The sequence below is a fragment of the Phyllostomus hastatus genome, unplaced genomic scaffold (genome assembly GCF_019186645.2).
Source record: "Phyllostomus hastatus isolate PE091 unplaced genomic scaffold, TTU_PhHast_1.1 phas_contig_40, whole genome shotgun sequence".
Taxonomy (NCBI): Eukaryota; Metazoa; Chordata; class Mammalia; order Chiroptera; family Phyllostomidae; genus Phyllostomus; species Phyllostomus hastatus.
The window spans coordinates 77,582,258-77,609,644 of record NW_025333872.1 but is presented as its reverse complement, the minus strand read 5'-3'; the positions used below and the strand labels follow the sequence as shown (position 1 = coordinate 77,609,644).

The following is a 27,387-nucleotide window of genomic DNA, read 5'->3' as shown; positions in this document are numbered from 1 at the left end:
AAAATATATACATAAAATATTTTAAAGAAATAACCTTAGTATGCAAAAACTAAACAGTAAAGAGAAAAGACTTCAATAAGGAACTGTATAAAAGAAATATGTACCTCCCAAAAGAGTAGATGTGAATGTGTCATAAACATATTCAAAAGTTCTATCTCACTACTAAGAAAAGAAGTCCCCAGAAACCAGGTATTGCCCATAAAATTGGAAAATAGATAATGACTATGAGGAGAAGGATGCTTGGTTAAAATTAATGTGTTATTCTGTTGATGATAAAAGACTATCAGATCTTTCTCAAAGATAAGTAGTTAGCCCTGGCTGATATCTTTCAGCTGGTTGGGTGTCGTCCTGCAAAGCCAAAGGTAGCCGGTTTGATTCCCAGTCCGGGAACGTGCCTGGGGGTTTGCCGGTCTGGGCATGTGCAAGAGGCAACTGATTCGATGTTTCTCTCTCATATTGATGTTTCTCTCCCTCTCTTTTCTCTCTCCCTTCCCCTCTCTCTAGAGAAATTAAAGAAAAAAAGTTAAAATAAAAAATAAGTGGTAAAATATAGTGAGAAAATTAAACTTCCTTAAAAATATTCATGCTCTTTGACCGTAATAGTTCTTTTAGTCAGAATTGGCCCTAAACTCCTTCAAGATAAGGACTGTGCAGGGTTGTGCTTTGCTGTGTCCTTACCTTTGCACCCAGTGTCTGGCACTTAATATAACACTAACCCTTTTCCTTCCTTCTTTGATAGCTTGACCATTTTTTTAACCAGTTTTAAACTAAACCTGTGATGAACTACATTGAGAGACCAGCTGCCTGAACACTCAAGACCACTCCCCCTTTTTAAAATTAACCAGAAACCCAAGTCAGTGACCACAGCGTTGAAGGTTAAGCAGAGTCATAGAAATAAGGGTTAGATGGATTTTAAAATGTTGTATGCCTATTTTGGAAAATGTTGATTTTCTTTACATCACAGGAGATTTCACCTTAAAATGATTGATTATAACTAACATCGTGTACTTAATGGTGAACAATAACTGACTCAATGAATTTTGGAGAGTGCGCTAAGTACTCTATATATTCATTGTAGTAATCCTCAAACCCATCTTATAATGTGGGTGCTAGTGTTACCCCATTTTACAGAAGACAAAGTTGAGGCTGACAGAGATAAAACAGTGTTGCCAGGGTCACACAGATGGTGAGCCTTGGAGCTGAAATGCAGTCCCCGCAGTCGGAATCCCGTATCCACAGTCAGTTTGCTGTCTCCTTTTAGTGACTGGGCTACTTTTCTTTAGACTTAGTATCTGGCCCTTAGAAGTTTCTGGATAAAAACATTCATGTTCCTCTTTTCAGTTCTCTTTTTTCCCCTAGGCTCCACATTAATTGTTATTTTTCTGTAGTTCTGTACTAGGCTGATGACATATGCTGGCCCGCGTTAATTGACTTGAGTACTTTTTTTTGCCTCAGTAGCTGATTTTGAAATCATCTAGTATATGTTGATTGTTTACCAGTTTCTTTTTCAAAAGGGATCTTTTCTTGGTCTTGCTCCACGAATTGTAGGCAATTCCTTTCTGTAGCTCCTTCAGAACTGGTCATACACTTTACCACTCAGTGGTGTTAGTATTAGATTTATTTTGAAATATATTAATATGGGAATTATATTGATGGCACTTTCTTATGGGGATAATTATTATACTTCATTTACTTCAGGATATGTCTTTTAGGCACATTAGTGTTCTGGTACAGAATTTTAGTGTTTGCGCCAAGTTTACCGAGGAGACACATTTTTCCCGAGGTGGTTGCATGTGGGCCTCCCAGAAATCTCGCTTACCAGTGCATTTCGTTTTGGCGAGTTAGAGTTACCCAGAATGTGTCAGTGAGTCTTCAACTTAGAGGTTTGGTTTTTTCTTTCATCTTACTGGAAACAATATGGTGTAACTGCAGGGTAATAAAGAAACTCTACCAAATGTAGATTTTGGTTATTAAAATATTAACATCTGACTGTTGAAGAGTTGATATTTTATTAAGATGAAATTATTAATATTTCTTTACTGTGTTTCTTTTAGGAGGTGATACGAGCCTGTGCTGAAAAGGTAGGTAGTTTTTATTACCAAGAAGGTAACTTTAAAATGGTAGTTGATATTGTGATGCACTAAACAATTAAAGTGTACCATTCATGGATTTCCATAGAACTTTTACAAACACTTATTTGATAGTTTCCTTATTTGAGCTTCAATTTATCAAGGAATTACATTACCAGGACCTGAGAATTTAGGAAGCCTCTTCATATTTGTTTTAGATTTCAGAATACTAAGTGATTGGGTTACACTCTCAGTAAGGGACCAGCAAGGTCATTTTATTTTCTGGAAAAATATTACATGATACTTAATAGGAGAGACACCAATACGGTCTCAGTGGTTGCTTGCTGAGTAAATTGTATGAGCCTTGAGTGTGTGCAAGCTGCGTATAAATAGCAGTGATTATGCTGATGATGCTTTTGATCATTCATAGCAACGTTTCACACTTTTTCCCATTTAACTCTATAACGATCCTGAGAGACAGATTAGGTATTATTATTTCAGTTTTAGAAAGGAGGAATCTGAGACTTATTAAGGTTAAATGATTTGCCCAAGACCCCAGAGTTAATCTAAACATAGAGATATACGAATAGATTTTGAATTTTAAACAGGTTCAGCTAAATGGTATCGAGGTGCTTCCAACACAGCAGCTTTCTTCCTTTTACAAGCAAGTGCATTTTATGCACAGCCTTTAACTCATTTAGGAAAAGACATGTTAATGTATAAGAATTGAAATGGTACCATGTGCTCATCCTTTCCTCTTTTCTTCTGTCCACTCCCAAAATGAAGTTAAATAATTAGACATCTATTCATTTGTCAGATTTATTTATATGTGTCACAGAGTAAAAAGGTGAAATACTGAGAAGGGAGAGAATGAGAATGGTGTTGGTGTGTTCAGAGACTGCTTTATATAATGTCTGTGCAGTGGTGATATTTTTTTATTCAGTAAACACCTACTACTACGTGGCAGGCAATGAGAATACAGAAGTAGGTCGGCTGCTGTCTCTACATGGGCACCTTACGGAGGAAGCATGTCAGAAAACACTGGGCTTACCCCATCCCCTAGCTGTCTGGTGTCAGTCAGAACCAGTCACTTTTTTACCTAATTATCACAAGTCAGCAGGATACGGAATAGAGACGAGGGGAAGGAAGACAAAGGGAGAAAGAACACACTGTATTCTGATTTGGGCTGCAGATGTCAGGAAACTGGCTCCCGATTAGCGATGGTTGGTGTGATGATTGTAGCTCCAAGATTGCTAATCTCCCTGCATATGCGTAGTATGTAAAAACTGTTTATTCTCTGACCAGTAATTCGGAGCTATTTTTATTTTAACAAATATACTGTGTGCCCTTCGTTTCGAATGCTCTCCATCCCGAGTACAGTGTTCTGCACATGCTTGGCAGGCTTTGTGGAGCATGTCCTCTGCCAACCTGGAAACTCCCTGAGGGTGGAGGATCATGTTATTCATCTTGATATCCCTGTTATTTGACAAAAATAGAATAAATGTTCATTGAAAATGTGGCGTATTTGCAAATTAATTGGGGTCCAGAAAGATTAACCTTATTAGTGTCTTCAGATTTTTAAAAAAATAACAGTCTTATTGAAATAATTCACATATCACAGTGTTTACCCTTTGAAAGTATACAATTCACTGGTTTTTATCATATTCACAGAGTTGTGCAACTATCACTACTATCTGATTATAGAACTTTTGAATTCCCTCCAAAGAGAAACCAAGAAACCCCATTTATCTCAGCAGTCATTCTTTGCCCCATTTATTTTAGCTGTCATGCTTTATTTCAGTGTGTGCCCACACGCACACACACAGAGGAAGAGGGAGGGAGAGGGAAACAGGGGCAAAGACAGACTCAAACTTCTGGCAATCATGAATGTACTTTTTTCTCTATAGATTTGCTTATTCTGGACACTTGAAAATGAAATCGTACAAAATGTCATTTGTAATTGGCTTCTTTAACTTAATGTTTTCAAGGTTCCTTCATTTGTAGCATATATAAATAGTACTTTTTATTGCCAAATGAGATTTGATTATATGGATCTGTTATACTTTGTTTACCCATTCATCATTTTATGGATATTTGGGTGGTTCCCACCTTTTGGCTACTAAGTATAATGCTGCAATGAACGTGAATGCACAAGTTTTCATTTCTCCAGGAAATTTATCTAGTATTGGAACCACTGGGTCCTCTGATAATCCTGTTTAGCATTTTGAGAAGCATCCTAACAGTTTTCCAAAGTGTCTGTACCATTTTAGAATCCCACCAGCAGTGAATAAGGGTGCCGGTTTCTCCTCATCCTTGTTAACACACATTGTTTTCTTTTTTTTATGATAGCCATCATCCAGGGTGGGAAGTGATATCTCGTGATTTTGATTTGCATTTCCCTAATGACTAATGACGTTGGGCATTTTTGTTGTGCCATTGGTATATTTTCTGTGGAGAAATGTCTGTTCAAATTTTTTGCCTGTTCTTTTAGAAAAATGTGTCTTATTGTTCACTTTTAAGAGTTTGCTTATGTAGGCATTTGAGGTGCTTCAGTCTGATGGCTTCCTTGTTCAATTGTTTTAACATTGGTGGTGATGAAGATGCAGGTGATGGACAGATTTGGGAGATATTTCGGAAGTAGATTCAACACAACTTGGTGATGGGCTGGATGTGGTATAAGTAAAAGAAAGAGGAATTTGGAATAGCTTCTGTGTTACTTTCAGCAACACTACAGATGCTAGTAGTGCATTTTAATGGGATGCTGGAGTGAGGGGAGCATTTACTGGGAGTGGGGTTTTCAATATGAAGGTAGCTATGAAGTAGGAAGGTGGATATGCATCTTGAGCTCAGGGAAGAAGTCATTTTCTTTTTCAGAACTTTTTTAATTTTTAGGAAATTTATTGGGGTGACATCGGTTAATAAAATTATGTAGGTTTCAGGTGTATAATTCTATAATATATCATCTGTGTATTTTACTCCGTGTTCACCACCCCAAGTCAAGTCTCCTTCCATCACCATTGATCCTTCTATGTCCTTGTGTACACCCTCCAAACCCCCTTTCCCTCTGGTAGTCACTATACTATTGATCTGTATAAGGGGTTTTTTGTTTGTTTGTTTTTGCCTAATCCCTTCACCTTTTTCACCCAGCGCCCCCCAAACCACCTCCCCTCTAACAGCTGTAAGTCTGTTCTCTGTATCTATGACTCTGTTTCTGTTTTGTTAGTTTATTTCATTCATTAGAATCCACATATAACTGAAATCATATAGTACTTGCCTTTCCCTGACTTATTTCACTTAGCATAGTAGTCTTCCGGTCCATTCATGCTGTCACAAAAGGTAAGATTTCTTTCTTTTTACAGCCAAGTAATATTCCGTTGTGTAAATGTATAGTTATACTTTTTTAATCTCTCATATTGAATGAGATGACCTGAGGGGAGAGTATAGGTGAATACCTGAGGCTCTGGTCCTGGGGAGGGTGTAGCAGAGAAGCCTAGAAGATGGCATCTCAGGAGAGAGGAGTGATGGACTGTCGCTTACTACTGAACGAACGAGGAAAAGGAGGACATGAAATTGACCATTATATTTAGAAATTGACCATTATATTTAGCAAGATGATGTCCTTTGGTTTACGGTGATGGCTGCTAGTTCAGTAAGCAGCAGAGACAGAAGCACAGTTGAAGTAGATTGAAGACACAATGAGAGCCAATAAGGCAGAGACTGTACAGACATACTTCTAAGAAATTTTGACTGAGGAGCAGAGAAACAGGAGTGGAGGGGAATATTAGATGGACAGTACTAATGCATATCTATTTGCTGATGGGAATAATTCAGTGGTGATGGCCAAGTTGATAATGTGCCATGAAGTTGGTAATTGCTGGACTCAGGTCCCTGAAAAAGTGAGAGGGGTGGTGATCCTGAATACTGATGGAGACACTGGCCTAAGAGAAGGGATTTTTCATCCTTTTTGATAGGCAGATAGGTAGAAACTGATGTTCACATATATAGCTTTGATGATGGGAAAATTAAAGAGTTCTCATCTGATTGCTTACAAGATGTAAATTATTATTAGAAGCCTGGTATTGCTCTGAATTGCAATGGCCCTAGGATATCCACATATGAATTTGCAATTCACATATTTCCTTGGCCCTTCCTTGCTTTATGGTTGGATTGAGGCATGTCAGAAATGATACTGCCTAGAGTCTGTGTCCACTTAGCTTTCACCGTTCCTCAGGAATAGAATTAATCTGTTTTTCTCATGTTCCTGGGCATATTTATTCCTACCTAGCATACTATATAATGGGGCCTAGTCTACCTTAAGTTATCATTGATTCTGCCTGTCTTTTCCAGAATTAAATCATGAATTCCCTCAAGGATGAGCAAGTGTCTCTTGTCTTCTTTCCTTTCTCCCTCATGTCCTCTCTTCCCGTCCTTTTTTCTTCTTTTTAAATTTACATCGTGTTTCTACCTCTAGTCTTCATGTGTCTGAATTTCTACACTTCTCTGTAAGCATTTTGCAGCTGTGAGACTTTCTCTTTGTTTTTCAGTTATTAGTATCACCTGCCCTACATAAATATAAATGTAGCCATGCTAAAGTTTATTGACAAGTACTGTAACGGTAATGATCTATATTATAGTCTAATCTATAAAGGACATTTTTTTTTACTGAAAAATAAAAAAGCTTAAAAACTAGAGAATCAAGAGAAAATAATTTCTTAAATCTCCTTTTAAAAAGTTTGGATATTTTTTATCATGAAGAGGAAAAAATTAAGTTGAGATTTGAGTAGAATAGTGGCTTTCAGTTATTTGCCGAGCTTTTTAAATATTTTTTGTAATTCTCCCAATTCTTCATGGCATTGCAAAAGAGCAAATTAAGTTGTACTATTTTAACAGTGTCGCGAAGATTGGCCTGACTATAAGAAATAGTACAGGCTACAATAGACCACTAAAAGCAATTATGGAATTCCCTTATTGGAAATTTTAGAAAACAGGAAAAAATTTAGGAGAAACAAATTTCCCTCCCGTGTGTCTCCTTTACTGTTAAACTGCTGACACAGAACACTCGGGACATCAGATGCGTGGGGGTTTCCCACGCCAACCAATTCTGCAACACCACCCAGGTATCCTACAATTTACCTCAGTTCTGACACTGTCCACTCTGAGGTGAGTGTCACCTCCTACAGATGAAGGGTCCCTTCGCACAACTGCTCCCCCACCCCGCTTCAGGTGCCTATTGCAAGTCCACACGGTTACCTGTGCCTCTGACTGGTCAGTTGTAAATCAGGATTCTCTGGTGGCCTCCTTGGGTTTCATTAATTTGCTAGAGCAGCTCACAGAACTCAGGAAAACCTTTTACTTACTTACACTTTATTATAAAAGAATATGATAAAGGATGCAGATGAACATGCAGAAGGAAGAGATGGGTAGAGTAAGGCATGTGGGGAGGGGTGTGGCGCTCCCATGCCCTCTCTGGGCTGCCACTCTCCCACCACCTCCACGATGTGTTCCCACCAACCTGGAAACTCTTCAAACCCCTTAGTGTTGGAATTTTTATGGAGGCTTCATCACCTGGGCATGATCAGTTATTAAGTTCATTTTCAGCCCCTCTCTCCTCTCTTGAAAATGAGGATGGGGCAGGTTCCAACCTTCTAAGCATTGCTCGCTCTTTCTGGTGGTCAGCCTTCATCCAAGAGCCCACGTGGAGTCACTTGATTAGGATGAAAGACATTTCTATCATCCGGGAGATTCTGAGGGATTTAAGAGCTCAGTGTCAGAAACCAGAATCAAAGACCAAATATTAGAACAAAAGATGCTTCTAGTGTTCTCATCATGTAGGAAATTACAAGGGTTTTAGGATATCTGTTCCAAAAATCAGGATTAGGGACCAATATACATACATATTTCTATTTTACACTTCTATTTCTAGATTTGAATTTGAATATTAAACTGTGAACTAATGAACTTCTTATTTTGAAGCCCATGTTATTCTTATCATCAAAAAGTTACATTTTGAGAAGTCTTGAGTATAAATACCTTAGCTTTGGGTTAGGTTTTAAAACATGCACTGTTTACACGTATGAATTCATTTGACTTCTGTCTTAGTGCTATTCCAGCCATTTACTAAAACAAGATGAAACCTGGTCCTTTTCCTCACAGTTAGAGTCTGGTGGGTAGCAATCAGCAAAATAAATAAGCCGGCTAAGTGTTACCAGTACTGTGATAACAGAAGGTATGGGACATATTGGAGAAACAAAGGAGGGAGAGGTAAATTTTGTTGGGAAAGTATAAAAGGCTTTTCATACATGATGTAATACTTGAGCTGAAGATCGAAAGAAGAGTTGACATCTACCCGGAAGGTAGTGCCGGAGGGGAAGCCCATTCCTGGAAATAAGAAGAGGAACAGCATGAGCTAAGTCACAGAGACCTGAAACAACCTGCCACGTCTGGGAGGCAAATGCAGTTTGTTGGATCCAGAGATAGGAAATGGAGCAATAAGGTAGCCGAGCTAGGTAGTCGTTAAAGTACAGAAAGCTTTGTATGCCATACTAAAAAAAGTATGGACTTCCCATCTAGTGGGACAATTGATGGTAGGTTTTAAGCAGAAGTGTTGCTCAATGAAGTCAGCATTCTAGAAAAGTCACCTGTTAGCAGTACAGAATAATTAGAGAAGCAGACGAGATAGGGAAACAAATCGGGAGACCACTGCAGTAGTTTGCAAGCGGTGGGAAGGCCCGAACCAAAGCCCCGACGGCTGGAGAGAGAGTGTGATCAGATGCCGGAGCACCAGATTGACTTGGGACTGGCAGCGCGTGAGGAAGCATTCTGGGATGATTCTCGTCTTTCTGGCTGGGACGACTAGGTGATAGGGTTAGCTTTCCCTGAGGAAGTCAATAGTAGGGAAATGTTAGTTTAATCCGAACTTACTGATCAGAATAATTTTAGCTTTAAGAAATGTTGGCATAGAAGGCAGGTAAAGCAGTGAAAACAACCGTTACCACCCAGGGTAACCAATGTGCTGTGAAGGAACAGGAGAGAACCCCGAGGGTCTGGAAGAGGACACTGATAAGCAATGGCAGGATGACCAACAGAAATGGTTTTCCAGTAACAGAGCGAGGACAGTGATCAACAGCGTTTGGTATCTGAGGCCTCAGTGACTCTACTGAGATTGATCTTTTGAAGTCCAGGGTGACTTTGACTTCAGATTTAATGTTCTGATGGAGAAAAGCTTCATTGTAACTGGTTAAAGTCAAATGGTTGAGGTATGTAGGTAGCAGTAACATGCTATTGTTGGAGGAGTTTAGCTTTCAGTGAAACTTAAGGAAATTATGGAATCATAGTGAAGATTTTTTGTTGTTTGCTGTTTGTTTTTGTGTTAAAGTAGGAAGATCTATGCTTATAGCCTGTAGGGAAACAGCCCATAGAAAATTTGAAAGTAGATTTCAGAAGACCATTAAGGATATTCCCAGGAAGAGATGGATGGAGGGCTTAATCTTGAACAGAAGGCTACCCCTCCTCTGACACCAGAAGAAAAGAGATGAGGGAGGGTGCAAGAGGCACCGGTACATTCTTTTTTCCCCTTTATTCTTCTCCCGCTTTGCCCACCTCTACCCAGCCCAAGTGCCTCCTGCCCCCTGGCCCCTGCCACACTGTCGTGTATGTCTGTGAGATTTAGATATGTCCTTTGGCTAATCCCCTCACCTTCTTTCATCCAGTTCCCCTCCTCTCTTCTCTGACAGCTGTCAGTCTGCTCCGCGTGTCCATGCCTCTGTTTCTGTTTTCATGGGTTTGAAGGTGAGGATGTTAGGGGGTTCAAGACCAGTTTTCCATGAAATAAGGAAATGTCCTGAGAGAATGGAGTAAAGATTTGGAGAAAACCAAGAATCATTGGGTTAATTGGCTTTCATTAGGGCATATTTTTGGGTAAATGGTTTCAACCAGGACTAAATTTTAATTTTGTGCTTCATGCAGAAGAATCATATGGGTAATCTTTGACCCATGAGTCCTTGGTGTATGTACCAAAGGCTCAAAAAATCTTTATTAAATATTACAAATAAAACTTAGTTATGCATGATTTAAATTTTAATTCCAGTTGTAGTTCATGTAGTAGTGATGAACATATTTGAGGGAGATTTTTGGCACCTTACCCCATTGTAAAAATTTCTCTTTAATAGTATCAGCGTTTCTTTCTAATTCTTCATTTCATTTTCTCGGTTTGTAAGGGAAATAGCTGAAAACCTAAGAGATCATGTTTTAATGTCTCTTCGTGACACCATAGACTACTCATTTCTTAGGTTTTACTGACCTAGATATCAGGGTATAGTAGCCTGCTTTTAGAATTTGTACTAGGAGAATGTTAGGATGCCAGACTTCATATACCTTGAATATCACTGTGGCTCCAGTCTTCTGTTTAACTTATACTTTTTATGACAGATGTGTGATGTGCAACAAAACATTTCCTTAGGAGTTGGTGGTTTTTTGCCACCAGAACTGTCCTCAAATTAAAGTATTATCTACATTGTTTAAACTTGGTAGAAAAAATAAACCACCATCTAGAGAAGGGAAGACAAATTTGTGAACATAAGTATATAGGCAGTATTAACATTTTTTCAGTTTCAACTTAAAAGTCAATTTGAAATTTCTTTGCAGCTTGAATATAGTATAAATGCAAATGTAGTAGTGTGTAACCTAAAGTCAGCTAAAATGATTAGATTTGCAGGTGAAGTGGACCAAAGTTTTGCCACCCAAAGTGTGCCTTTTGGGGTATTGATTTTAAAGAGGTTACTCAGAAACAACTCAGAAAGAACCTTTGACCCTCCCCCTTTCCAGCCTAAGAGATTCACGTGGAAAGGCTCGCTCCAGGAAGGAAATCTAAGCCTATTCCATAGCATTAGTTAGGAAGGATCAAACAGGGCCTGTTACCCCACCTCCCCACCACTGGCTCATTGTTTCTGGGTTGCCAAGCGGGAGTTTGCCAAGTGTGTTTTGCTCATTTCAGCTGCCTGTGAATTTCCTTTTTCCCCCATTTACCTGCCCCCTTACTCCTTTGTCTGTAATGGCATATAATACCTCGATTGCCCAGAGCCTCTTTGGGTCTTGTACTTATGGCACCCCTGAATATGCATTTATATAATAAACTTCAGACATTTTTCTCCTGTTAATTTAATTATTAGCCCAGGTAGAAGGACTGAGAAGGTGGAAAGAAAATTACTTTTTTAGTCCCCACATAAGTATATATGAAATGAATGTTATATCTCTCCCAGAGTTTTTAAAATTTAATCACCCAAAGAGAAACTGATTGTTAGCTTGTTTTAACTTGTTTAACAGGAAAATCAATCCCCTCCAAGAAAATTAGTGTTTGCATATTTTGCACAAAGGTACTTGTACCCCTGAAAGAGTAGGCAAAACAGTTTTGTAATTAACTTGGCAGAAGTTCAGGTGACTTTTTTTCTTTTTCTCTATTATCAGTTTCATTAAATTTGTGTGAGTTTAGTTTTCCCCATTATGGAGGTAATAAACTGACTCTGGCAGACTGTGGTTTTTGCATGAAGCAAGCAGAAAAACGTGTTGTGAAAAGAGGGTAGGTTGGTGTAGGGTAGACTATCTTAGTCAACCTTTCTGTTGTTGTAAAATTATTAAGCAACTCTTTTCCACAGCATGTATTTCAAAAATAGATATTGCTTCACTATATTTAATGGTTATTACTACTTTTCTTCCTCTAAATGAAGTAGTGAATATGTGTAGACTAGCTTTGCAAATACTCTGCATTCTCATTTCAAATCACTATAAAAATTACCAGTTATCTCAAACCTTAAAAGTTGAATTATCTGCTTTGTGTTGCTACTCATCAATTTATGAATATTTGATAGTCTCTAAAGAAATGGGTCAAGAAAGAGCAGAATTATAGAAATGCTTTAGGAAGAGAATATAATTGTAGATTATAGTTGGGTTTTTTAACAGCATTTTATTTTTAAAAAGTGACAAGTCTTTCTGTTTGAGTGGATGCATTTAAGTATTTTATTCTAGCTTTCCTGGTGTTCCTTTTGATTTTAGCACAAGTAAATTTCTGAAGAGGAAGACTGAAGCGTGTATGCATGTGTGTGCCCAGCACACACCTGCTCTTTTGCACCAGATTTCAAAATGCATTGTTTGACATGTAGGATAAAAATTTTCAAGAACACAGAAGTAAAACTGAAAAATGATTCTAAAAAGAGAAGTGGACTAAATAGTTAAGTGATAAATACATAATTTTGTGTACAGTACTTCCATTTAAAAGCACAGCACTCTGAAGAATTTACTGTATTATGTGTATTTTAGTTACTCTTCTAGTGATATTAATAATAATAACAATGAATGTTTATATAGCACTTCATTTGTATAGCACTTTGTGATTTCCCTTTGCCAACATGCTCTATTTAATGTATTTCTTTTTTTTTTAATCATTGTTCAAGTACAGTTTTCTCCCACTTACTATTTAATGTATTTCTAATTTAATGTCACTGGGTGCTTTTGGGTCAGCATACATGAACAGCACTCCTTAACACTAGTTCATGTTTTTTGCTCTCACATCACACTCCCATCGAAGCATACGTACTATTTTTATTATCTCCACTTAAAGATGGAAAATCAAACTTGAAAATGTTAGATGATTTTGTTGTTCCTTTAAGTGTGATATTAATATAAATAGTCAACATTAACTTTGGCCAAGGTTTAATAATGGCTCCTGATAGGATTTTTAAAGCAGGATAATTTTTTTAGGACTAACGTGGTATTTGACCTCATCTAACTACTTTGAAAAATATTTTTTTTCATAAGATGATATCGTAACAGTTTAGGAACTTCAGGACTATATTATTGTATGGTCTTAACTAATTGGCTCTTTCACCAACTGTGTATAGCTCTTTGTCTCAAGGAGAAAAACTTAATCTGGAATATACCACTAGTGATCCCCATTTGAAAGAAGAGCAGCATTTACCAACAATAATGAGTCAAATAAGGGCATGTAACCACAATGTACTAACACAAAACATCAAAAGGGAATTTTTAAATTCTAATACATGGACATGCTCTATGTGGCTTGATTATTTAAAAAAGAGAAAGAGAGAAAGGACAGTGATTTTCATATACAAATATTTATTTACTGTAAACTGTCATTTAACATTTTGTTAACTCATAAATTAACATTTTTTCAGTAAATTAGAAGTTCAAAATTTCAGATTTTTAATGCTGTTTTTAAACCATGTTTTAAGAATAAGGTTTTTGGATGTAGCGGAAACTGTTTCACTTGGCAGGTTAGTTTACAGCTGTGTTATCTGTGTCACCACGATGTATATAAACATGAATATTACAGGTGTTTTCTGTGCAGGCTTCTTAAAGGAAGTCCCTACTGTTTTACAAAACACTAGAGAAATGTGGGTCTGAAACATTCTAACTCTTAATTGAAAACTGTCAAGGAGTCAATTTTATTTTTTGCATTACTTTACATAATTTTTAATACCACTGTATTTTACATTATTACTGTCAGTTCCATAATAAGCCAACTTGTTTTATTTAATAAGGCAGGTTTACTTTAATAGTTATGCTTCATTGCCATTGCAGTCCTTCCTTGATAAAAAACTATTCTGTTTTGTAAACTTTGAAAATTAAGCATATAAATCATTACCACTCTCTTTGACCTACCCCGTGTCATGGTTTGCATTGTAGGCAAATATTTCTCATTAGGTTTTTGCATCAGTAGCCCAGGAAATTACGTTTTTGTTTCTGATTTGCCTTTCCTATTACAGGTCAACAAAAATCTCTCGTTTGCTTCAACATCAGCCTCCTCACAACAGTCTAAGCTAAAACAGTCAGACATGCCGGACACTCGCCACCCAGGTCTGCGTCAGATTGGTTTCACACAGACTGGTGAGCCCTCTTCTCACTTCCACTGTTCTTTCCAATGTTCAGGTACTGCTTTTTCACAAGGGTCGTTTATCTCATTTCACAAATACAGCTCATAGCATTCTAATGGTCAGTTTTCAAGCCTGAATTACATTCTAGCATCTTCTTTTCTTTAAAAATCACTCAAGTTATTTCAAAAGCAAATTGAATTTGTTGTCTTTAATAGTAGATACTCAGCTTCTATTCCATTGAACAGATAATAATTTGATTTTTAAAAAGATTTTATTTATTTATTTTTAGAGAGAGGGGAAGGGAAGGAAAAAGGGAGAGAAACATCAGTGTGTGGTTGCCTCTCACACGCCCCTTACAGGGGACCTGACCTGCAGCCCAGGCGTGTGCCCGGACTGGGAATCAAACTGACGACCCTTTGGCTCACAGGCTCGTGCTCAGTCCCCTGAGTTACACCAGGGCTGAACAGATAATTCAAAAGTAGCAAAACATTAGGTTTAAATATGTATACTATTAAATCTGATCCAATTCTCCTAGGTAAAAGAACCATAATTGATTTTATATGTTATAATCCATTTCAAGGAATCCAAGACAAAATGCATTTTGGCAGAGACAGGATTCAACCTGCCAATGATACTTTGTTTCTTCAAAGTTGGCAAATTAATAAAATATGCAAAGAAGCTAGTTACAAAAATCTACATGAATCACTGAGTTTAAATGAACTGTACAATTGCAAATTTTTAGGCCAACGTTTTAAATTAATTTGAATAAGATTTTCAAAGGACATCAAAGAAAAAGCATTTATCTGAGAATTTTACTTTGAGATTGAAAGACAGCTATTTCTGTTCATTGGCTGTATGTTTTTGACAGTATTTTATGTATTACTGAATTCTTTTATAAAAATGAGACCACTGAGAAAAACTCAAGTTATCTTTGACAAAGCGATGATAATAAGAAGAAACTTTAGTTTGTAAAGATTGACATAATTTACTTAGAAATATGGGGGCAATGTTACTTTTCTACTTTGAAAGTGTTTGCAGTTTACATATATAAGTTATATTAATATTGCTTTATAAGTGACTTATTATGGGAGGAAAATACTTGGATCAAGAACTCTAACGTTCACTCCTGGCTGCACCTTTTGTTATAACCTGTCACCTAAGAATATTGATTTGGAGCCTGGAAATGATGTTTACATTACATCCTGTTGAGGTTCAGATCACATAGCACACTGAAATACTTTGGAAGCATAAGGCACTATATGAATATAACATACTTACTTAAATTGTAAACATGATAAATATGTGTATACTAGCTTTGAAAATATTTTGAGTTCTAATTTAAAATCAGTAAATGATAAAATTATCCCAAACATTAGAAATTTTAAATTTCTGACGTTCCAGACATCTGCCAGAAGTTGGAGCAATAGTTTTGGTTGCTCTTACGTGCAGTGCACTCTCCCTCCCTTCATGCTCTTGTTCTCTGCACCCCAACTCGGTACTGGGTTTGCCTTCACACCAGGTCGTTTTAATGACCCCTGTCATCTTCCTCCTCAGATCTAAAATGCTTCGGAGAACAAATTTTTCATTTCACACTTTAGAGTTAAAGGCATAGAAGGGAAATGTTTGGTTGAGTTAATATATTGATTAAAATTCATTCAGGTAGTGTCTTAAGTTTGTCAGCCAGCAAGTGCAGATGATAGATAAAACATTCTTCCTTTTCTGTAAAGGAAAAGAGAAGAGAGGATAGATAGGAAGGCCTTTGAAATGGAAGAGGGATTATCAGTGAGACAGATAAAGAATAAAGGAAAGCTGGGTATGATAAAGACAAGCCTTACAAACTTCACCATTGCACATGGTTCTCTCTGGCCAAACAGGCCTTGAGTTGGAGTGTTTATATGGACCGTGTCCCTCCACGTGTCCACTATCTCGGAAGCGTTAGGTTAAGCATGTGGCACACACGATAACACTGCTTCACTTGATTTTGCTTTAGTTGTTGATATGCCTGACCTCATTTTAAGGCATATCCTTCCTATAAAATTTGTTGAGATAAGACTGCATGGAATAGTTATAAAAACAAAATATGTAGTTTGTTACAAAATGGCCAAATTAATCCATTTTGTTCATTATTAGCAGCCAGTGTTTTGGGGGTGGGGGGATCTTGTACTAGGAAGCAGGTGAACCGCTTTCTGCATCTGTCTCCATTTCTAAATGACTGTAGAGTGTTGAACAATTTCTTTTCAAGCCTCAGTTTTCTTATCCCTATAGGTAAGAAAGGCTCTGGGTTTGGTGAGTTTCTGCCTTAAAAATTCTGTGATTCTCTTTAGTGTTCAAACCAGCTTTAAGAGGGGATACATATGTAGTTAAGTTTATACAAAGAGTTAATGCAAATAATCCATTGAATCTGCAATATAAAAACAAATAATGTAGATATATTTTTCAGTAAGTTATTTAATTTATTTAGAAGAAATTTTTATTACTTTTCATACAGAAAACTCAACAGTGTATACTTAGCCTAGGTTGGCAGCCAGTTCTTTAGCCTTGGCCTTTTCCAGTTTGGCAGTGTGAGCCGCCCACTTTGGACCCAGGACGTTGCCCCCCCAGTGGTGGCGGATCTCATCACATCTGTCATCGCATCTGGCAGGAGAGCTTCCACCAGCTGAGCCAGAGCTCCTTTGTTTTCCAAGTTAACCGGTGTGAAGGTGACGGTGGTGCAGGTCTTCCTGTGGCCCAGATGCCCCAGCCTGGCCTTCCCTGTGATAATGCAGTAGAGAACCCCCATCTTCCAGCACAGGGCCAGCAGGAAGACAACCAGCTCAGTGGGATCACACTCTGTGCAATCACTGCTGGGCCTTGTTCTCCACCGGGGTGGTAACAGTGTTGACCCCTGCTTGAGGGACAGGTGGCCTCTGGGTGGGGACATCCCCTTTGCCGGTGTTTTTTCCTCAGCCCTGGCCAGCAGTCTCTGCTTTTTCTCTTGCTTTGTCTCTGGTCTTTACTTGCAGGCCAGCTTAAGCAGCAGAATAGCTGCTTGGCAGTCCAAGGCCTGGGCGAACTGGTTGATGGCAGGAGGCACTTTTGGACCCTTGTAGAGAATATAGCCCTTGGCGCTGCATCTGGATGTAGCAGGGCCATTTGACAAGGCCGGTGAGGTCCCATTTGGCCTGGATGTCCCGTCCAGTGCCAAAATTCTTGGGCCTTTTCTCAAACGGATTTACCACCTTCTTGGCCTCTTGCTTCTTCACAACGGCAGGGGCCAGCACCACCTTCTTCCCCTTAGCCTTCTTTCCTTTTAGCATGTTGGGTGGTGCGGGGAGAGAAAAAGGAAAGGGAATTGTAGTGTAAGATTTTTATTTTTAAACATCCTATCTAAATATTAAAATGATATATGTAGGTGTTTGGCTTTGCACAGTATAAAAAAGGCTGTTTACACAGAGCTGGTTTGTATGGACCCACTACCCATCTTCCTTAAGAGCAGGAGTTGGGTGTGTGTGTGTGTGTGTGTGAGTGTGAGTGTGTGCTGGAAGGAAGGTAGGCTTATGGCCTCTGGTCTGCTGTAACCTCTGTTGACTTGATTCAGTGTGAGCTCTGGATGGTGGAGACTGCTAATAAAGTATTTTCTTCCTTCTTTGGTTCGTACTCTTCAGAGTTTCTAGCATGCTACCCTTATTCATTCTAAAATTACTTTAAGTGACTACTTTGTTTAAGGTCCTCATCTAAGTATATAGACCAAATATTACAGCCTCTGCTCTCAGGGAGCTTACAGTCCGTGGCTGGGAAGACAAGTGAGCATGCAGACCATTCTTTCAGAGTGGGATAGATTCTAAAACCACAGTATAAACAAAGTGTCGCTGAATAAAGAGGGATAGAGCAGCTAAGAGGTTTCTCAGACTTTACGTGTCCAAACAGAACTCTTGATTCCCTGCCCCAAAACTTCCTTTCATTTCCATTTCCCCTGCCCCATGGGTCTTCCAAATCCCAGCACATTTACCCAGCTGTTCAGGTGAAACTAGGAGCCATTCCTGATTCCTCCCTTCTACTTTCCTGCTTCTTTCTTGTCTCTTAGCTTATTCTCCCCATAGCAGCCAACATGATTCTTTGAAAATAAATTAGATAATGTGACTGCCCTGCTTAAAACTCTTAAATGGTTTTCTATCACAATTAGGACAGGTTCCAGAGTCTTCACCATGTCTCATAAAACCTTCCATGATCTTGCCTTTGTTGTCATCATAGGCCTCATCTGCAGGTGAGACTTCAGGAAAGAGCCCATAGTGCCAAAGATCACGCCTGGAAGAGAACCTGGCATAGCTAGGGAATGGTTTGAGTTTTAGTTTAGCTGCAGGAAATGGTAAGATGGATGCATTAGGTAAAAGGGGGTCTGCAAAGGCAGATTGGGATCAAATTGTGTTCTGAGGAATTCACATTTTATTCTCTAATAAAAAGGGAGCTATCCAAAGGTATGAGTGTAAAAGAAATGATAAATGTATTTTTTTTAAGATTTTGTTTATTTTTAGAGAGGAAAGGGAGGGAGAAAGAGAGAGAAACATCAATGTGCGGTTGCTGGGGGCCATGGCCTGCAACCCAGGCATGTGCCCTGACTGGGAATCGAACCTGTGACACTTTGGTTCGCACCTGCGCTTAATCCACTGAGCTACACCAGCCAGGGTGATAAATGTATTTTTAAAAAATATAGCTGCTGACACAAGATGATGGCACAGTGGAGTGGAGGCTGCACCTGGAATTTGCTGAGGTTGACTCCCTTTCCCATTCCCTCTTTGGGCACAGTGTGCCAAGAGCCCAGAGAACAGGGATAGGGGCACCTGCATAGCTAGACCCTGAGCCTGCTCCCAGCCTGTGCCGCCCCACCTGGCCCAGCCTGATCCCAACCGTTCTTGGTCTTCTCTCGTTCTGATGCATGGCCTGGGTGTGGTTTGCCACCACCAGGTCTCCAAGGCTGACGGCTCTCCTCCAGCCCGGGCTCACCTCCACTGTAGAGATATTTGGCCTCTTCCCTCCTAAACAGCCTGCCTTCAAAACCAGGGCTCCTGGACCTGCACCTGGGCCCCATTCCCTCCACTGAGACCGCACTCAACTCTACCCCACTTCTCAGATTCTTGATTCTCTTCCTTAGTTGGAAACTACTGACTTCTCTTCCAAATTAATCCCAGATCACCCTCCCCAGAATACTGGCACCATTGCCACCCCCCTTAACTGGGAGCTAGACTTCCTTCTGACTGACCTGCAAAGTCCTGGCATGGATGCCATGTACCTGGTGGTGAACAGTGTGGGCCTGGTGCCAGAAGTGCTGACCTTGGTGTTGGACCTCAACTCCCTGCTGGTGTCCTCCCTCCCAGCTTCCCTGGCCTGGCTCCTAGCCTTCATCTACCACCTGCCACACTGTACTGACTAGTCTTCTGTACTTGGGTGGTGGAGTCCTGCTTTCCCAGCTGGCCTTGATCAAAGCCTTGGTCTGACTCACTTTGGGGGCTTTCAGGCCTCTGTACCCAGCTTTACAGTGACTGATCTGGCCTGCAGAGCCTAAAGCTCCTGGGGCACCGAGCCTTTTGTGGGGCATTGAGGAGCCGGGATATACTACACCAGGTCATCCTCATTGTGGTCTCCAGTGCTTTGCTGCATCTGGCCTGTGACACTATGCCATTGCCATGAGCCTGGTGGCCTGTGTGATCAGCAGCCCGGTCAACATCTGCCTCTTTGGTACTCAGAATCTCTTCTCCCTGTTGCTATCCCTATGGGGTGCAGGGATGAGGCCACCGTGGAGGATGCCAGACATTATGGCTACCTTCCTTGCTCACATTTCCAGCAGTGCTGAAGTCATAGCCATCTTCCTTGTTGCCCTGCCAACTAGCACTGGAACTCCTGGCCTCACCTCCCCACCTCTTGCCCAGCTTTGTGCTCGTCTCCCACCTGTGCTGCTGACGTGTGTGCTGGCAGTGACAGGACTGCACCTGGACCTCACCATGAAGCTGGCCATCTGGGCACTCAGTCAGCGCTACTCCCAGCCATCCTACCACCAGCTCTGGGAAGACGTTGTGCAGCTGTTTCCCCTGCCATTGGACTTAGAGGCTTGGTACTGAGTCTGGAGCAGCTGCCTATAGCTGGCCAGCTGGCCGAACCACAGTGGAGCACCTGGGGTTCCCCAAGTTGGCTTCAGAAGTGTGCCCTCAGCCAGGACCTGGCAACAGGACACTCTTCCTGAAGTATGGTACCGGGGCAGCCTAGTAATGGCTGCCTCAGTAGCCATGCAGCCTAGGATGGCTGTGAATGCAGCCCTATACAAAATCATAAATTTACTTAAAACTTCTTTTTTTCCTCATTAGTTTTTGTTAGTGTTTGTGTATTTAATGTGTGGCCCAAGACAGTTCTTCCAGTGTGGGCCAGAGACACATACTGTTTGGACACCCCTGGTAGGACCTTGTGCTCTTCAATTCCTTTACAGTGAAACTGAAAAGCAAAGCGGCTGACGTGACAGAGTTCAGGTAGCTAGTGGCAGTCACGCCTGAAGCCAGGTTCCTCACTCCTAGCTCAGGCTCATCCTCACCACACTAGACTGCCTATTCCTCGGGGAGGACACGAGTGCAGGAGGTGGAGGAGACTGCTTGCCCAGGACCCTCGGCAAGCCAGTGCACGGAGCCATTCCTTCATTCCTGGCCCGCTGTCCTCCCACTCTGCCAGGAGGTCTCCCTGTTTGTGGGTGTTACCATGGTTACTGGCTTTGGTTGTATAGTCAAGTAACAACCTGAAGAGGACCATTTGGAATAGGTATACCTGTAAAACTGAGGCATCAAGAAGGTATTTTCTGAGGATTAATAAACTTGGGTTTTTTTGCCTTTAAATATAATTCTGTGTTTACAAGTTACTAGATTCTTTTAGAAAGCTTGGTTCTAGTGAAACTGTGGTGTTTATTCTTCAGTCAGTTCCAGAAGTTCTCTGCAGAGAAATTTTATTCTGTGACAGTTTGTCAAAATCTCAGAACCCTTTCAACCATCTCAGGAGACCTTATTATAGAAGTAAATTTTTAAATGTGGCTTATTAAGTAAAAACTAAAATTCATCAGTGTTGTGGGGGGTCATGAAAATTAGCCAGAAGTGCTTATTCTGTTGGCAGTGGGGTAGTTGTATCACCTTTATGTGTTTATACTTGAAGGACAGCATGTTTTATTTTTAAGAACTTGGTTTATCTTTTCACAGCATTGTGCTAAATTCAGTTCATGTTTAATATATGGCTCATACAAAATGAAATGAATCATTTTATTAATATAATCTTTATTTCATTTTTTTCAGTTGTTGACTTGGAGTTTGACGGGGGAGGCAGAGTGTAACTTGGTTTTAAAACCAACCAGTAGCTTCTTCTGTCTTCATATTTTTTAAAAAATATTTTATTTATTTATTTTTAGAGAAGGAAGGGAGGGAGAAAGAGAGAGAGAGAAACATCAATGTGCGGTTGCTGGGGGCCGTGGCCTGCAACCCAGGCATGTACCTTGACTGGGAATCGAACCTGCGATGCTTTGGTTCTCAGCCCGAGCTCAATCCACTGAGCTACGCCAGCCAGGGCTGTCTTCATATTTTTTTTTTTTTCCATTCTCCATTAGATCATATAAGCACATAAGAAACTTGATAACCAGTCATTGAATCTAACTTTTTACCATATCCTAAATGGTCAAGTTATTTGACTTAAAGTCATAACATCATTCTAATGACTTTGGTATTAGTTAAGATATCTGTCAAATTAACTTTTATGCTTTACATTTTGAATATTACTTGAAGAGCTATATTTTTATATTTATTTTGCATTTCTTTGACAAGTATACACTTGTTCCCTTGAGAATAAAAAATTAAAAATTAACTTAAAATTAGGAGCTATTTTTCCAGTTAAATTTTATTTTTATTGTTTTCAAGATCTCATCATTTCTTAATGTTTAATTTGTTACAGAGAAGTGCAAAACTTTTAAACTAACAAATATATTTCTGGCCAAGATTGAAGTAGGTAGATACACTTTACCTCCTTGCACAACCAAAAGAAGGACAACAACAAATTTCAAAACAAAAAATAACCAGAACTGCCAGAAAATCAAACTGTATGGAAATCCTACAACTAAGGAGTTAAGAAGGAAACATTCAACCGGCCTGGTAGGAGGGGCAGAGATGGGCAGCTGGGGTGGAGAGGAGGCATGGCAAGGCGGCACATGGCAGACCGGGTGGTCCCACATCTCCACATCTGCCTGTGGGTAAACCAGGAGGAACAACTGGGGAGCAAGGCAGACCATGCAACCCAGAGCTCCACTGAGGGGAAATAAAGCCTCAAACCTCTGGCTGTAAAAACCTGTGGGGGTTGCATCAGCAGGAGAAGCTCCCAGTCTCTCAGGAGAGTTCATTGGAGAAACCCTCATGGCCCTAGCTCATACACAAACCTACCCACCTGGGAATCAGCATCAGAAGGGCCCAATTTGCTTGTAGATAGCAGAGGAAGTAACTGAAAGCAGGGCAAAAGCCGAGCGAGTGGCATTGTTCCCTCTCAGACCCTTCCCCCACAGCACCACAATGCCACAATGAGGGTTACCCTACCCTGGTAAATACCTAAGGTTCCACCCCTGACTATATAATAGGTGGGCTGAGACAAAATAATATAGCCCTAATGAAAGAACAGATCAAAACTCCAAAAGTAGAACTAAGCGGTAAAGAGAGAGCCAACCCATCAGATTCAGAGTTCAAAACACTGGTAATAAAGATGCTCACAGAAATGGTTGAGTATGATCACAAAATAGAGGAAAAAGTGAAGGGTATGCTAAGTGCAGTAAAGAAAAATACACAGGGAACCAACAGTGAGGGGAAGGAAACCAGGACTCAAATCAACAATTTGGAGCAGAGGAAGAAATAAACATTCAACCGGAACAGAGTGAAGAAACAATTCAAAATTTGAGGAGAGGCTTAGGAACCTCCCGGACAACTTTAGATGTTCTGACATCTGAATCATAGGGGTACCAGAAGGAGAAGAGGAAGAGCAAGAAATTGAAAACTTTTTTGAAAAAATAATGGAGAACTTTTCCAATCTGGCAAAGGAAATAGACTTCCAGGAAGTCCAGGAAGCTCGGAGAGCCCCAAAGAAGTTGGACCCAAGGAGGAACACACCAAGGCACATCATCATTATATTACCCAAGATTAAAGATAAGGAGAGAATCTTAAAAGCAGCAGCAAGAGAAAAGGAGACAGTTACCTACAAAGGAGTTCCCATCAGATTCAGTTGATTTCTCAAAAGAAATCTTGCAGGCAAGAAGGGGCTGGGAAGAAGTGTTCAAAGTCATGAAAGGCAAGGACCTACGTCCAAGATTACTCTATCCAGCATAGCTATTATTTAGAATGGAAGGGCAGATAAAGTGCTTCCCAGATAAGGTCAAGTTAAAGGAGTTCATCATCACCAGGCCTTAATGAAATACTAAAGGCACTTATCTAAGAAAAAGATGATCAAAACTATGAAGATTAAAATGACAACAAACTCACAACTATCAATAACTGAACCAAAAAAACCCTACAAAAACTAAGCAAACAACTAGAATAGGAACAGAATCACAGAAATGGAGATCACATGGAGGGCTATCAGTTGGGAGGGGGAGGGGTGAGAATGTGGGACAAGGTGCAGGAATAAGAAGTATAAATGGTAGGTACAAAATAGGGGGAGGTTAAAAATAGTAGAGGAAATGGAGAAACCACAGAGCTTATTATGTACAACTCATGGACATGAACTAAGGTGAGGGAATGCTGATGAGAGGGGGTTCCATGGTGGAGGAGAATAAAGGGGAGAAAAAATGGGACAACTGTAACAGCATAATCAATAAAATATATTAAAAAAAAAGAAAAAATAATGAATTCTGCTTGGGCCATAATTTCACCAGAGAGTCCACGATATCCTTGTATAACCTATTGCAGAAGGTGTTACAAGTGAGCTGGAAACAAGATGATTCTTGTATTTCGAAGAAGAAAAAAATATTTTTGGCAAAAAATAGAAATTAGAATAATTCTCAGTAAACACAGTTGATGTTAAAAGGGGGTTTCCATTTTAAGGAAGGTAAAGTGAACTTCAAAGAACTTTCTCATCCCATCAGAATTGGCAGTATTTTCTGTTAGTATTGCTTAATGAACTTTAGACTATTAATTGAGAAGGAATATTTTATTGAATACTCTTACCAAACCTTGGAATTCAAGTTCAGATGGTAGGATGGGTGGAAGGAATTAATTCACTACCATAGATAAAGATAATCTACTACAGAATTAACTGATTTTCTGTAGACAAAAGTCCTTAAATGTTCTTTATGGAACTAGAAAGAATAAGGCTTCTATTACACAATTTTTAAAAGCAAGGTTTTGTTGAATATGAATTCAGGACTCACGCACTGTGATGGAAAACGCAGTGGCCCTCGGGTCAGAAGGCCGGGTCAGAGCTGGGCCTGAGCCCTGGCCGGCCCTTCTCAGAGCTGTTACCTTGGGTGGCTGACTTTCCCTCCCCAGGCCTCGTGTCTCTATTTTCAACTTCATTTAAATTTCCTGCTTCCTAGAATCATGAGGATCAGACAGATATTTTAAATACTTTGAAGTGCATGAGATATTGTGAGACTAAACAACATGAGTTTTTATGGGAGATTCTTCCCATTTTTTTTGAGAGGTTGAAATAATGCAATTTACATTGTGGCCAAAGGAATGGAGGAAATCTTATTTTAAGACATGATTCTAAAAAATGTGTTAAGTGATTATTATAGAAAAAAAGAACATGTTGGAGAGGCAAATAATGGATATAGAAGTTTTAGAAGCATGCCAAAAAAGACATTAAGATGAAGTAATTTTAAGAGGAAAGTTTTTAAACAAGCATCTCAAACTTTAAATAATCCACTAGAAACCACTTAACTTTTAAAACTTTGGCTTTCCACTTAAACACCAGTCACAAAACACCCTGGAGGTGAGACTGTTTTCCTGTTTGGTTTTTCTGGACACTGAGCAAAAGACCTTCATCATGCAGACTTTTTTTCCTTTAACATGACCATTTTATACTTCCCTTCCACAAAGACTGGGATTTCATTTGTTCAGCTTTTTTTTTTTTGGTGCTCTTTCATAACTGGATTCTCTGAAATTGATATTTGTTAAATTAAAGGTATAGGGTACCATTTTAGTAACCAATATCAGAATTTCTCTAAGAGTTCTCCAGTGAGCTGAGTTAATCCACTTATTAAAGATTAAAATTTACTCACACTTGGAATAAAAGCCCCTTTATTTCCTGAATAATGTCATATGAATTAGTAAAGTGTTTCTAATGCTATTAATAAAGTATATTCTGTATATTTTAAAATTTAAAAATCATTTTTATGAACTATTAAATATTAATATAATTAATGAATTGTTCCCATGCATAGGGATATGCATTGAGTATTAATGTCCCCTTTGAGATATTAAATTTCTCCTAATATTCTCTGAGGGGAGAATATAAATGTGAACTTTTCTAATTTATATCTGCTGATTTTGATGAGCTTAAATTTGCTCTTTTCTAGGCATTTATTTTGTAAGAAGCTATTTTGTATGATATTTATGTGGTATATATAGTTTGAACCTTAAAACTTTCAGCCCTTTTCCTCAATCTGTTAAACACAGAAAATATACTTGAAGCTATTCTTTGTCAGTCACATTTGCATGGTGGGGGGCATGTTTAGTTTGTGAACTACTGAATTTAGTTGTCAGAGCATGTTGTAGCATTTGCCCAGTGGGTTAATTTTAAAAGTGAAATAGTTATATTCATATTCAGTGAAAATTAAAAAACAACTGAAGGCCATAAACTGTAATTAAAATGAGATCTTACTGATTTAATGGATATGAAAACTATATGATTTAATGTAAACATAGCAAAAGTACATACTAGATTATTGAATTTGTATTTTATAGACATTCTGATATTCACCAATTGATACATTAACTTCTTAATTGGTTTTATATTTTGAAGATTTATAGAAATTATTTACATATAGGATCTTATATTTAAAGGACTAGTGTAAAGATTTTGAGAGTTCAATAAAAATTTGATAGCACTGTTGTAGTGTGCATGGTTCTGTGTGAAGTCTGATCACAGAAAAGACATTCATCCTCAAACCTGTGTAGCAGGATAGGTGAGCCAGCCACTTTTTGTCATATACGTGACAGGAATGTAATCACTGCCCTTAGTGGGCTTCAGCTTCCTGACAGGAGCCTCCGTGTTTTCCTCTTCTGCCTCACTTCTGCGACAACATTGCCATTCTTGCACTCGGGAGCTGGATTCATCTTGGACTCTTCTCATTTCCTTTATCAAACTCGTCAGTCTCAGAGTCTTCTCATTTCTTCATTCTAAATCTCTCTTCACCAGTCATACTTTTTAATCTTTATGGTTTTCTTTCTTGTCCTGTTTGCTCCTGTTTTCTAGTATCAGTTTGTGGATGTCATTACATCTTTCTAAATATGAATGTAAAGCTCTTTTCTCTGAAGTGATGTTTCCTCTGTGTCCAGCTATTTTATCTGTGTATATATCCTGTTTTTTTCTTTCATGCCAATGGATTGTTTATTTCAGATGATCCTTGGCATGTCTATTTTTAAGAATGGCCCTGGCCTGGTGGCTCAGTGCATGAGGGGTTTCTTCTCATAAAGGTTGTGGATTCAATTCCCCGGTTAGGGCACATACCTAGCTTTCAGGTTTAGTCCCCAGTTGGTTGAGGTGCAAATGGGAAGCAACCAATCGATGTTTCTCTCTCTCCCTCTCCCCCACCCCCTGCCCTTACACAGATCAATGAACATGTGCTCTGGTGAGAATTTAAAAAACAAAATGGAGGACCGGGTAGAAATACGGTATTCCCCTTCTGTTTGGTAAATAGCTCTGTAATCTCACTATTTTGTTCACCTTACCAGAAAGTCTGTTGAGAACTTTGTATACATAGATAAGACATATTAACTCGCAGCTTATATTTAGGGTACGCAGGCAAGATACATGAGCCCAGCTGCCAGACTGTCAGAATGAGAAGAGGAGGGACAACATTATCCACTCCAGAAGTCTTTACTCTTCCCAAATGCTTTGTCCAATATTTTTGGAAACAATTCCACTGATTTTGTTTTTTATCTGAGGTGAATGCCCTACAGCATCCATTTCATGTGGAATCTGCACATGGCCTGCTTGGGTTATTTTTTGCACACAGACCTTTGGTTGTCTTTCCTGGGATTCGTTTTGTTTTGTCACCTACCAAAAGTGCTGCATCTGTGGTCACAGATCCTGTGAGTTTCATTGTCAGATAGATTCTGTATCTGCTGCAGCCTACCATATTTTCAGTGACATGTTTCTAATCACTTTCCATCTTCCATAAATTTGTTCAAATCTGTAATCTTGTTTTCAGGCTCTCCAGTGACTTTAACATTGCAAAT

The 27,387-nt window shown here is 39.3% G+C and overlaps 2 protein-coding genes and 1 pseudogene across 2 annotated transcripts in view; 2 read left to right on the top strand and 1 right to left on the bottom strand.

Annotated features, from left to right (window-relative positions):
* The window catches only part of AHI1 (Abelson helper integration site 1), a 188,783-nt gene that overhangs the window by 67,782 nt on the left and 93,614 nt on the right, over positions 1–27,387 (top strand). Inside the window, exons 18-19 of the mRNA XM_045843567.1 lie at positions 2,055–2,081; positions 13,847–13,967. Of these exons, the coding sequence (XP_045699523.1) occupies positions 2,055–2,081; positions 13,847–13,967 (148 nt within the window). The remainder of the gene's footprint in view (positions 1–2,054; positions 2,082–13,846; positions 13,968–27,387) is intronic.
* LOC123821666 lies at positions 16,462–17,522 on the bottom strand (annotated as a pseudogene).
* Positions 19,507–20,091, top strand: LOC123821667 (E3 ubiquitin-protein ligase RNF26-like). Its single transcript, XM_045843290.1, has one exon. The coding sequence runs from the start codon at positions 19,615–19,617 to the stop codon at positions 20,044–20,046; it is 432 nt and encodes a 143-aa protein (XP_045699246.1). The 5' UTR covers positions 19,507–19,614; the 3' UTR covers positions 20,047–20,091.